The following is a 12,880-nucleotide window of genomic DNA, read 5'->3' on the forward strand; positions in this document are numbered from 1 at the left end:
ACTTTCCACCCCCGCCTCATCCCCACTCTTTGTCTCCCCAGACAGTACAGCCGTACTTGTGAGCCTCGGCAGTGAAATGGAGATGGAGCATTTCGACGAGCGGGACAAAGGTCACAGGCACAGCCGGTCCAGTGCGAGGATGAACGGGGTGCCGAGTCCCACACACAGCGCCCATTGTAGTCTGTACCGGACCCGGACCCTGAAAACCCTCACAGCGGAGAAGAGAGCCAAGAAGGTCCGCTTCTACCGCAACGGGGACCGGTACTTCAATGGGATCGTGTACGCCATCTCTTCGGACAGGTTCCGGACCTTTGACGCCCTGCTGGCGGACCTGACCCGCTCCCTGTCTGACAACGTGAACCTGCCGCAGGGCGTCCGGACCATCTACACCCTGGATGGCTCCAAGAAGATCACCACCATTGATCAGCTGGTAGAAGGTGAGCGTCTCCTCCTCTCAGACTGTGAGCTGCCATGTTATGTGATCTGGTTCTGCTCCCTTTCCTAAGCAACACCACAGTGACCATGTAAAGTGAGACGTCTCTGTGTTACAGTGCTTAGCTTCATGAAAGAGCCAAAGAAGCCTACAAGTGATGATTATTATAAAGATTACTCATTTGATGGCCATATGGCAATACAGACCTGCTGTGCCTCAGCTTAGATTAACTCTGTTGGTCTGTTAACCTCTTTAAAACATGTCAGCATCATCCTGATGCATGAAAAGGGCTAGGAGTTGTAGGAAAGAAAGCATTTTGAATTTGCTTTAATCTGCCAAGGCCTATTATGTCATTGGTGTTTCCTTCTTCCTCCTCCCAAACCCCAACAGGTGACAGCTACGTCTGCAGCTCCAATGAAGCTTACAAAAAGGTGGATTACACAAAGAACGTCAACCCCAATTGGTCGGTCAACGTCAAGGCCTCCTCTGCAGCCCGCGGTCCTCCCTCCCTGGGCAGTGCCAAGGCCGGGGGCCCTGAGGGTCGTGAACTCAAGGACTTCATCCGCCCAAAGCTCGTGACAGTGGTGCGGAGTGGAGTGAAGCCCCGCAAAGCTGTGAGGATCCTGCTGAACAAGAAAACAGCACACTCCTATGAACAAGTCCTGACCGACATCACTGACGCCATCAAACTCGACTCCGGGGTGGTGAAGAAGATCTACACGCTGGAGGGGAAACTGGTATGTGGCTTTGCATTCCAGGCAAACTCAGACAATCAGGGGGAGCTCATGCACACATGGCAGATCAAATACCAGAAATGAAATTAAACCTGCATGATTTGATTCACAAAAGAGAATACTCTACCAATCATCATTATTTTATGGAAGGTTTTATTATCTATTATGTCAGCTTAAAGCTCGACAGGCTCATTATGGCTAAATGTTTAATGAACACACTTGTTTTTCCTTCCTGAGCCTTTTATGAATGGAGAACATGTGTCCCTATTCATAGCCAGAGCTGTGACACAGACACTGAAACAGGTCAATAGAAGGTAAAGAAGGAAATCTATGAATGGAATCTGGGTTCTCGCCCACGCTGTGTGTCAGAGCTTTGCCTCCTTACAGAGCTACGTCGCCCCTTGATATTCCACCCACCTATCCAGCTCCCTCTCTCAGCTGAGGAGCGGGGCACTATAAAAAGAACACGGTTCTGTATCTGCACACAGACAAGCCGATGCACATATTAAATGAGGCGGTCTCAAATGGCCATGAACTCGGCCCGTACTGCAGCCGAGTGAGGTCAAACACGTGTCCTCTCGGGGGACATGTTCATGTTACTGTGTATTTGTCAGGAAGGGATCACAACACTGTCTCTGCCAGCCCGTCAGGGTTCTGGTTTGTACTCCTCTGCTCTCTTGTGTTTGCCTTTGTGTCACCTCTTCATCTCACCCCTCGTCATCATTGTTTGTCTTTCAGGCTCTCTCTGGGTCAGGTTGTAGCTCTTGTATTTATTGACTTACCGTAAGTCACACTCTTCCACTGGCAGAAGTATCTGAATGACGCCATTATTTTGAAACAGATTGTGCTGGGAGTCAAGGGCGTTCTGCCATGTTGTGTTGTACAGTGGTAATCATCTCCTAAATGGCCAATTTGTGACTCATGGCCATGAATATACTCTTAGCCCAGCAGGCTGTTCATCCCTAATGACCATTTTAGTATCTCAATTCACCATCTATGCCAGTTTTAATCTTCAGGTGTTTGCAGTGGTGTATCATCACATCTCTGAGGCCTTTCTCTGTGTATAAAGGGAAAGTTTGATTCACTTGCAGGGCTCTAGAGTGCGACCATTTTGGGCGCACATGCGACCTAATTTCTCAAAGGTGCAACCAAAAAATATCAGAGGTCGCACTGGTACGACCAGCTGTAAGAGGGAGATACGTTCTCCGCGACTCTCAAAAGTCTCCAGCAACAGACACACATCGGGCCCATATCGTGGTCTCAACCAATCAGAGACGGTGAAGGGCGGGACCTCCGTGTGTGTGTCTTTGAATCTGCTGCGGTCAGCTGAGACCGAACATTCAGAGAAGAACGCGGACATATGCTGCGCAGAGCTGATGCTGTGTGATAAAGCTTGTTCCATACTCCACGAGAACAGAGAGATATGAACAAAGTTCGTTTCGGCCCGGACTTTTTAAAACGTGTGTGCAGAACTCATACGGCCTTCTCACTGCACCGCTCAGCGCGCACACACACAGACAGGTATTAAAGACGTTTCGCTGCAGAAACCGCAGTTTAAGTGAACATACAGTGGAGGAGCAGGATTTGTTGCTACTATGCGGGTTTTGCTAATTTGCTGTTGACCTGAATGACGGATGATAACGAGCCGGTTCAGGGAGGGGGCGTGACGTGCTCGTAGCATCATCACAGACTGAACAGCAGGTCTGAGGACAGTGTTATCTGACCTGTGAGGTTCATCCATGAAGGCTGAGTCACTCTGAATGACAGCAGTCAGCTGGTTTAAGCAGTTATAGAACATGGTGACATGATGAACGCCCATTTAAACAGTATTGTTATCATCCTGCTATAGTGGAGCATTGTCTGCCAGTATGATATCTGCATACAGCTAAATCTGTAACAGAATGAAAGTCTGTCAGCTGGAGCTCAGCTTTAGAAAGAGAGGAGACAGAGAGGAAGAGGTGAGGAAGATGAGAGAAGAGATACTGTAGCTGCATTAGAAATGTGTTGAAGAAAACAAAATATATATTTCAATCACAACTATTAAATAAATAAAGGTGTATATGATTTTAATCATTTTTAATTCCCATTGCCAGATAGATAAGTGAGGAGCAACAGCCAGAAAATACAGAGAGAACGCAAACAGGGAACTGAAGAGTGCTGTAACTTTGAATCTTCATGATGGATTTCTGACAGGCAGACCTGTTGGCTTGTTTGTCCATAATTTGAATGAGTACTATCGGTACATGTATTTATTTATTTGTATTTACCTGTGTTCATTAAACAAGGTCCAAAGTCAGTTTAGGATGATATGTGATTATTAAGCCCGTTCATATTTCCTAGAGATCAATTTTTGGACCTCAGTATTTCTAAAACTTTGGCTACAGCCCTGCGAGGCCCATCAGGTAAACAGTAGATGTAGCTGCAGATGATGAGAGAAGATGAAAAGAACTTCTGCGTTAGGATAGGTGTCAAGTTAAGGCCTGATCGATAAAATATATGGACAGCAATTAAAAAACAAACTGCTGTGTGATGTGTGATGTGGTGCACCTAACTTTTGTGCCGGTGCACCCAAGAAAAAAAGGTTAGGCGCACCGGTGCAACCAGTGCAAAAAGTTAGTCTAGAGCCCTGACTTGAAGTGGGGCTGTATGTGTTACTTATTTACAGAGAAGCAGGGAAATGAACTGCAAGACATATATTGACCGTGTGTATATTACCGTTGCTATCAGTTTACTGACAGGCAAGTGAGGCTGTTTCTTTTTAGAAGCTCCAGAAGTTCCACCAGTGGATAACTTTGCTGTTTTAAGATATTAATTTAGATCCAGACTAAACACAGCAGAGTCACACAATAACCCAAATAACAGTTTAAAGTGACAGTGGAGCATCAGCACCCATGTGCTGTAGGGTAAAATGTTTTTTTGTCAATAGAGTTTGGTGACTTTGACACTAGAAAAGATCAATGGAACAGATTCAGTGCACCAGAAAGTGTGATAGCAGCAAAGCAGTGATGTAAAAATAAAACATACACATTGCTGCTGACCCTGTCTACAGCAGCTCATTGCCTGGCTTCTCTACGCCTCTCTGTTTGATCACCTCATCCAACCCCTCTTCACTGAAACTGAGCCGTCCCTTTAATAACTGTGAACTCAGCAGGAAGTGACCTGATGTTACATCGCAGCACCAGCCAATAAAATCCCAGGATCAGGCTTTTTTTTTGATAAACCTTCTCTGAGGGATTAAACTCACTTTGTATACAATGCCCAGTACAACTGTGTGGTTACAGTTTTCTTAGAGATTACACAATAAATGCTGCTCTTGCCATGCTCACTCCTCTGTGATTGGAAGTAAGACTATTATAGTCATGCTATTTTTAGTCACGGTATTGATTGGGCCTGTAGGCATGGTAACATGCTCACTGCCAAATTGGCTGGCCGGAGCTGTGCGCAGAACCAACTCCTTCTCGGTTTTGTGTCTGATTTTATATGCAGGCGTGGGTTAATGCCCACGAGACAGTTTGTGATTATGTTATTAAGAGAACAGATAGAGTAGGATTCTAATACAGAGGGGAATTAGTAAGTGGTAAGAATGTTCAGAGGCATTTCTGCACAAGCTAAACCTAAAGCGCCTCCTCTTTGTGAATAGGTGAAAGGTCTAATACTCAAACCCCCAGTGAAATGTGAATAATCCATGTTAACTTTGACCATTATCGAGTGAGAGTTTAGCTTTACAGCTAATTAAATAGTCAATATGACCAAATCTAATGTGTTTCCTGATGGAGTTATCAGATGACTAGTGAACAAACTGTATTAAGGAAACTTGAAAATACATTATTGAATATCAGGAGTACTTACCTGAATGTGCATGAGGATAAGGTTACGGGTAATGTAGGTGGATGCATCTGTGTGTGTGTGGGCTGATGCTGTCAGCTGAGCTGCGTCAGTCACTGAACCTACAGCAGAAGTAGGTTTCTGGGCCTGGATGTCAGTAATGTTGAGTCCCAGCAGAGAGATAGAGAGAGAGAGGTTGCATTTCTTACTGTCATTAACTAATGAGGCCATAGGCAGGGGGGGGGTTATGTAAACATGCATTTTGTGAAACATATGATTCATATAGAAATACTCTTCTGTAGGAATGTGCTTGTTTCTGAGGTTTGCCTTTTACTTTGCAGCTTCATCTCTGTGTGTTTATATGTTCAATTTAACTCCCGCTTGAACAAACTGTTCAGGTGGGATGCCCATAAAGTAAAAACCTGCTTAAACTTTGGTTTAGTGTTCTTTTTAGTGCCACAGCTGTTGACAGAACTGATAATAATGTGATGGTTACCGACATGACAGGCTGTTAACAAGTGATCATCTGATACTGCCCACCGAGGGCTTACTCTGCTGTGATCGTTATCATATTTCTGAGTGTAATATGAGAATCTAAGTACCGTAAAGGAGACTAGATCACCCCCCCCCCCCCCACTACTATATTGATTCTCCCACTGTCTCTGGTCTCATTGTATCTGATAGGTGTTATTTTTAGCTCCATCCCCTGTCCTCTGGGGATACCACAACCTCATATTTCTCTGCAAGTTCTCCAGCTTGCCACTTTTTTATGATGATTTGATTCAGTTGCCTAGAAACTGTGATGTCAGGCAGCCACACGGCAGGATGGTGTAGCTGGCGCTGGTTTGATCAAGAACATAGACGACTCATAAGTGGCTTAGGACACAGGCATGGCTGACCTATAATACATCTAAGCTCTGTTTACACACACTGACACAGACATGCACATGCAGACACTATGTCGGACCCCAGCTGCCGGCCCTGAGCCTTGTAAAGCTTACGCATACTTAGGCACGGATAGTGACACACACGTTTTTTTTTAATGGACTCATCTAGATTTCTGCTCATGCATCACTAGACATTAACTGCAGGCAATTACCAAGCAGTGCATGAAGCGATGCCACTTACTCATGTCAAAGGTTGTTGCATTCTATTTTGGAGAGTCTACTATTAGTGAGATGCTTTAGTATGTGTCTCTGTGATTTGAAAATAGGCAACTGGTGTCCATCCATCCTTCATCCAATCAGACATTTTCTTAACTATACACAGAGATCATTAGACAACCATTCACACTCACACTGGTATTGAATCGTCCAAATCATCCAATTTCATTATAAATAAAAATGAACACGAGTACTGTATTGCTCAACATCTGGTATCCAAACACCACTGTGTCTGAATATACACCTGCAGAGCTGCTAGATGGTGCTTGTTTTCTTTTTGAAATACATGCTGAGAAAGTGTTGCTACCTGCTGCTTTTTACTTTACACACTGTGTGTCCCTGTAGCCACCACACTCTTTGTAAACAGGCTTTTATTTGCATCATTTCTGCAGCTACTTTTATATATGTCACTCATAATACTGCAGCATATGTTTGTAGTCAGGTTAAATAGAGGAGAAGAATAAGGATGAACCACTTGTTCTCTATCTGCAGTGCAGCTCTCACTTCCCAAACTGCATTGTTGGCTTGTTCTTTTTCTTGTTGGCAAGGCTGAAGAGCTTTTAATATCCTTTTATCATCCTATTCTGTCTTCTCTGCAGCCTCCTTCTTCTCTTCTCTCTCTCTTCCATTTTCTCTCCACTTGTAACTATGTTCTAAATCTTTTTGCATCAATCTTCAGTCTCTTATGTAATCCTCAGTTATTTTCCCTGTCAACAGATCTGCAGTCATCACGTCGATCATGTTCAGAGCTTCCTGTCATCCTCCTTTACTTCACTTTTTTTCTGCCTGTCTGTCTCTTGCAGGAAACATTCCATTGCTTTTACGGCTGTTTAGTCCTCATTTAATTAGCACACTCGGTGTGCACCTCCCTCTAAATCCAAGAGCTGCAACATATGGCATTGCTCTCTCACCCACTTTCTGCTTCTCCTTCCTCTATGTGCCTCTGCACTTCATCATATCCTTATTTTTGTTCACGTTTTTCAGCTTTCCTCTCATTGTGCTGCCTCCCTGTCTCATTCCACTTCTTTGCTTTGTTTCCAGCTCTGCAGTGACTGTAGGGAAAGGACTATAGAAATAATGCATACTGTAAAGTGAAGGGATTTGTTGCTGCTCGTGTGAATTTAGCTGTTTTTAATCTCTGTTGGATGATGTCACTTAGTGTTCTGCAAAGGAGGATTGTGGGAAGCAAAGTCCATCTGCTCCTGCTGATCTGCTGAGTCACAGCTACTCAGCAGTGTCTGTTTGTGTGTGTGTGTGTCTCAGGGAGTGACTATATTTTTGTACAATGAATGATATTGATGAAAAGTAGCTTCTGGAGTTTAGATTCTTCTGCAGAAATCCTGAGATTATACCACTGTTTTGTATCCAAACAGGTGATATCAACCATGTCTGTCTGTCTGTCTCATTCTGAGTCAGGTCTCCAGCTTGTATGTGTCTCTGTCTACCAGTGATTGAGAGATCATAGCAGATTGGAGGGCTGATTGTAGTCAGAGGCTCTGCTGCCAAATTAGAATCAATGGCAGACGTTTCCAACATAGGCAGACTGTTGTGAATTTAGTCACACCACAACTCCATCACACATACACACACACACACACACACTGTCTGACTCATTCACTTCCTGACTCGCTCGCTTTCTCTAATCTGTCTCAAATAAAGCTGCATTTGAATGATTGCGTCCCAGCTCCAGGCTTTTAGCTGCTTAAAGAGCCAGGCCGACATATCTCAGCTGTCAGATTATAGACTCTGAGCAATACTTCTCCAAAGAGGAAGGCAAAAAATGTTGTGCCATCCTAAGAAATGCATAAATTATGTTATCCTCAAACAATAATTTATGCATCGTTTTGATGGAACATTGTTAAAAGTCTTGTCCTGTGTCTTTTTGAAACATTCAACAATATATTCAAACATATTCTGAGTTAGATAGTGCCAAACAGTGGTTATATTTATTATTGTAGTATATTTATTATTCAACAAATTCAATTAAATGTCCTTGTCATGTTATTTTTGTGCTGTTGTTTAGGTCTGAAGTCTGACAAAGGAAGTGCTAGGGTTTGATGGTGACTGTTGTCCTGGAAACTCTTTGTAATTTGATTTTCGATTTAGCAAAATCATGATAGATTTGTGGTTACCATGGTAACAAGATCTGGCCTCATCCAGAAAACAAGAGAGGTCATAATAGGTAAACAGAGGATGCATCATTTGCATTAAAGATTAAACAACTTTTACTGCTTTGGACATCACAAGGCATTAAATAGAGAGTTTGTTATGATTACATATTTTTCTGATATTTATATATTTATAGACCAAATCATAACTTATTAATTGAGAAATAATAAACCGATAGACATGAAAAAGGTTCCTACATGTCAATATCACAGATCTTAGAAACATCTACCACACTCACTCGCTAAAGAAACATCTTTACGTCCAGCCAGTTAATTCAGCACACTCATTTATATGCATACACGTGTTCACACTAGCTCACTGTTGTTTTGAGAATGGATGTAAATCTCCAGCTTGAAGGGAGGAGAGAGATCAAAAGAGGGAAAAAAACAAAAGAAAAACTAGTGAGGGATTGACAGAAAAGTGTCTGAGGCAAGAGAGGATGTTGAAGCTGGCGTCATGTCTGTCTTTTGGGAATCTGCACACTCTCTTTTTTTACTTTCATGTCTGCAGAAAAGTTAGCTTTAGGCAGATGAAGGACAGAAAAATGAAGTCATATTTTGAAAGAAATCTCATATACAGCCTTATGAGAAAGTTTGCTCTGCCCCTGTGGAGAACAGAAGCTCTTACATAAGCTGTTATGAAACAGAACACCCAGCCAGGCAGGCAGGCAGTCTGCTGCGCTGGTTTGAGGTGAACACACCAACATCAGTGCTAAGTCAGGCTGCTGCACTGCCCTCGATCACTGCTGCTTTCCTCTATTTATTCTTTTATCTCTTCCCCATCGTTTCTCATTTCTCTTCCCCGGCTGGGACTGTTGGTGGTGTGCTGATCGAAGCAGCAGGAGGTCATGTGGTGTGCGATTTGTCCCTTAGGGTGCATATGGTTAACCTACACTCTTGCTGCTCTCAGCTCCCAGACAATAAAATAACAATCATCATCATCATCATCATCATCATCATCATCATCATCATCAACAACAACAATACTAATAATTATATTATAGGACTTCACAGTGACAAAATGCTTCACAAGGTCAGCAATAATAAAACACAGCTGTGCAAATCTTCTCCAATCAGTATTACATGAATCATTTATTTGCCCTTTTCATTCCTTCACATCACAGACTTTTCAGGTTTGCATTGTGCTTCCTGTCTCTCTGTATTCGTCTGTCCATCCTTCTTTGTCTGTCTTTAAGTCTGCTGCTGCTGTTGTCGCTGTCGATTCAGCACCACGGACAGCTCATCTGAGCTGAGCTCCTCTGGCAGAGGAGAGCCCAGCCTGCCTAAAATGTGGTCTTTCTGTGGGCTGGACTAGCCTGACCTCACCATGTCCTCTGTGTAACCACAGTGAGCGCTGAAGAATTCTAGTTAAATCTCTTTTGGTTTCTCCTTTTTCTCAGGCTTGCAGCTCAAAAAAACACCTCTCTGTTTTTCTAACCAGAGACAGGCTGCATGTGAAAACACAAAGCTTTGTGTGTTTGTCACTACTTTGTTTTCATTTGTAGATTGATTGATAGATTGAAACACATTTGTAAGGCTAGAAACTATTATAACTGTTATTTTCTAGACGTACTTGGATGTGCCTGCCTACTTCGAGAGGCTGTCAGAAAGTCCTCCCCTTAAAACAAGTGAGGAGCTGGCAGATGAGTCCCCAAACAGACCTGGAATCTGACAGGCAGACAGAAATAGCTGATCTAAATGAGCACAGTGAGATGAAGTGTTGTCACTGATCATTTGTTCCCAGCAGCTGAATCACAAGCCAGACTGTCTGCTAAGATTTTGCAACACCAGGCTGCTACAAACATGTGTATGTTCAGCTTATTGTCATTGTTTAAAATACATGTTCTCTGACATAAAAGACTTTATGTTGATATACTCTGCGGAGACTGAGGTTTAAAATGTTTGGCAGTTTCCTGCCTTCATTTAAAAGCTTATATGTCGGCCTATAAAGTGACATTTCTTTACATTTATATTTCTCCTTAATTTTACTCTCCATGTATTCTACCCTGTCTAGCAGCCTGCAGCCCTTTCTGTGGCTTGTGAGTCTCTTCACATCTTGTTGTGTAGTGCCACCATGTGGAGTCAGTGATTCCCCTTCTTAGCTCATTGTCTCCTTTTTATTTGTAGTTGTGCAGTGTCATTGTGTAAGTGGTATTAACTGCAGCAGTGTCTTTATCTTAAAAAAATAAAACAGTGGGGTTCCTTAAAGTGATTTGTTGTGAAGCTCAAAATAAGAATAATCACAGCCGAGTCCGGCACAGCAGACGCTGTAGTAGGTGTTTGATGAGTCCACACTAGGTGGCGTCATTGAACAATAAAAGGTTTCGCTGAGCATCTTTGTTTTTATGTAAGATATTTTCAAGGGAGATAATGGTTGCATTTTTTAGAGGTCACACCTCTGTGGTCCCCTTTTTTGTATAAAGGCCAGTGCAGCTCTAATGGGTAAGACATGGTCCTTCAACGCCAGGGATTGTGGGTTTGAGCCCCATGTGGGGTGTGTGGTAGAGGACAGTGAGTCGTCCTCGAACTGTCCTGTCAGTTATAGTGTTATGCTGTGAGTGAACAGTAACATGGTCTGTTAAAGAAGGGATAAACTTGTGTTTTAAATAATGCCTAAAAATGCTCCGATCACTGAATCCCAGTCTTGTTTCTTGCTTTATTAAAGATGCTTGAGAGTTGATGCTCATTCACATTCCTCTGCTCATCTTATTTTAGTCTCTTGGTTTCCCTGTTTGCTTCTTCCTGTCCTTGTTTTAGCAGTGGTAGATGTTGTGTAACCGCGCTGGTTCTCTGCGAGAAGGGAGCACCACACACATCAAAGCAGCTTGTTTTGTCATTGGGCTCAGAGAGGAGCTCAGAGAAGCAGCAGTCAGGAATAGATCTCCTCCTCTATTGCTCTTTTCTGTCTGTCTGTTTGCCTCCTCGGGGGATTCGGCTTTTTGGTTCCATCTCTGACGTTTTTGTTTGATGCTGTTTTTTTTTTTTTGTTCTTTTCACCTTTACCAGCACCTTCTCTCCTCTCTCCTCTTGTCATTTGTTGGTCTGCTGTTGTGAGCTCTTTGCAAGCCTCTTTCTATTGTATAACTGTGCCAGTTGTGTGTGTTTTTGTGTGAATAAGACTTTTCTGTTGTGTATCGTGCTCATAGTAGATGAAATATAAATGATGGAGCTCTTTGATCACATTGATTACATCGTGCTGTTAGTGGCACGCACCAGCCATGCACCACTGCCTAGAGGGCATCATCACCATGGCAACCATACTTTTTCACGCCCTTCTCAGTGTACCGTATAGAGTGTGTTCATGTGTTGCTCATCAGTTTAAAAGGTGCCCTATATGAAGACTGCCCCTGTTTTTGCCCTCAGCAATCTGATTATAGTACATGTTCTCCTTCCTCTTTGTCTACCCAGCATTTCTGCTCTGCTACAGTTTCTATCTGAGGATGAGCAGCTTTGGAAAGCCTCATTCCAGCCCCCTGTCCTCAGCTGACTGCAGCAGTAGTAGTAGAAGTCCTGACCTCAGGATGTGATCAGACTCAGATGGAGCAAGTACAATGCCCCCTGCTGCCATCTAACAAAAGTCCACTTTGACAGGAACAAAGCTTTAAACATCAACACCAACATAGATCAATAGATAGTTGCATCATATACATTCAATGACAGTGCAGTTAGATGTAGAGGTGTTGTAGAAGTGGAAAACATTAACAGCACCAGCGTCTGTATCACAGCAGCCATCTTGTTAGGCTCGTCCCTGAAAATAATCAACAGTACTATCAGGGGATGTGAGGCAACAAAGCAATATGCACTCTGTTATGAAACTAGAATATTCTCATTTCCTTACTAACAGAATCCATGTGCACAGAAAACATGTGTCTTTTTGTGACATGCAGACATGCACAGTGTGTGTGTCTGCCAATACTGCCCTGATTGCCCTTTAAATTAAAACGATCCACACTCCACAGAGAGATCAAACCTGTTTGTGGTCTCCCTCTTATCTTATTTGTAGTCTGTGGGGGATAACACACACACACACACACACACAGAGAGAGAGAGAGAGAGAGAGAGAGAGAGAGAGAAAGGGCTCTTCTCGGCTGTTTGTTTGGTATTTTGCTGATAATGCTGTTTCATCAGCTGTGACTTTCTTTTAGGGTGTTGATCAGTGCCTAATGGGAATCTAAATGGAGTCTTGGACGTTAATTGCCATGGAAATGTAATAATGGTAGCTTTGTGTTTGTGTGTTAACTCCGGGCGGTGCTAGACATGTGTGTAGCCTCGACTGTAATAGCTCTTAATAGGTTTTTAGTGGGAGATTTGTCATAGTGGATGAATGAACTATTGTATTCATGTAAATCCCCCTCCGACTGTACTGTTGCTTATCATAAAATATCATTTGGAATATTGATAGCTTGGGATTGAAACATGATGGTTGGCCTGTGGGGGGTGTAATTAAAGTTATTTGGGTAAATCACGCAGAGATTCGACCAGGTATAGAATTAGCTGTCGACTAAATCAAATCATAAGAACAAATCATAAAACAGCGGTGTCTTACTTTGCTTGTTT

General features: G+C 43.0%; 1 protein-coding gene across 2 annotated transcripts in view; it reads left to right on the plus strand.

Annotated features, from left to right (window-relative positions):
• Nucleotides 1-12,880, plus strand: part of dclk1a (doublecortin-like kinase 1a) — a 38,682-nt gene that overhangs the window by 582 nt on the left and 25,220 nt on the right. Inside the window, exons 2-3 of one of the 2 annotated variants that reach the window (XM_028421822.1) lie at nucleotides 42-437; nucleotides 824-1,170. In XM_028421822.1, the coding sequence (XP_028277623.1) occupies nucleotides 77-437; nucleotides 824-1,170 (708 nt within the window). In that variant the 5' untranslated portion in view covers nucleotides 42-76. Of the gene's footprint in view, nucleotides 1-41; nucleotides 438-823; nucleotides 1,171-12,880 lie in introns of those variants that run through there. The other variant, XM_028421823.1, reaches the window with a different exon arrangement.

Source organism: Parambassis ranga, chromosome 14 (genome assembly GCF_900634625.1).
Source record: "Parambassis ranga chromosome 14, fParRan2.1, whole genome shotgun sequence".
NCBI classification, from domain to species: domain Eukaryota; kingdom Metazoa; phylum Chordata; class Actinopteri; family Ambassidae; genus Parambassis; species Parambassis ranga.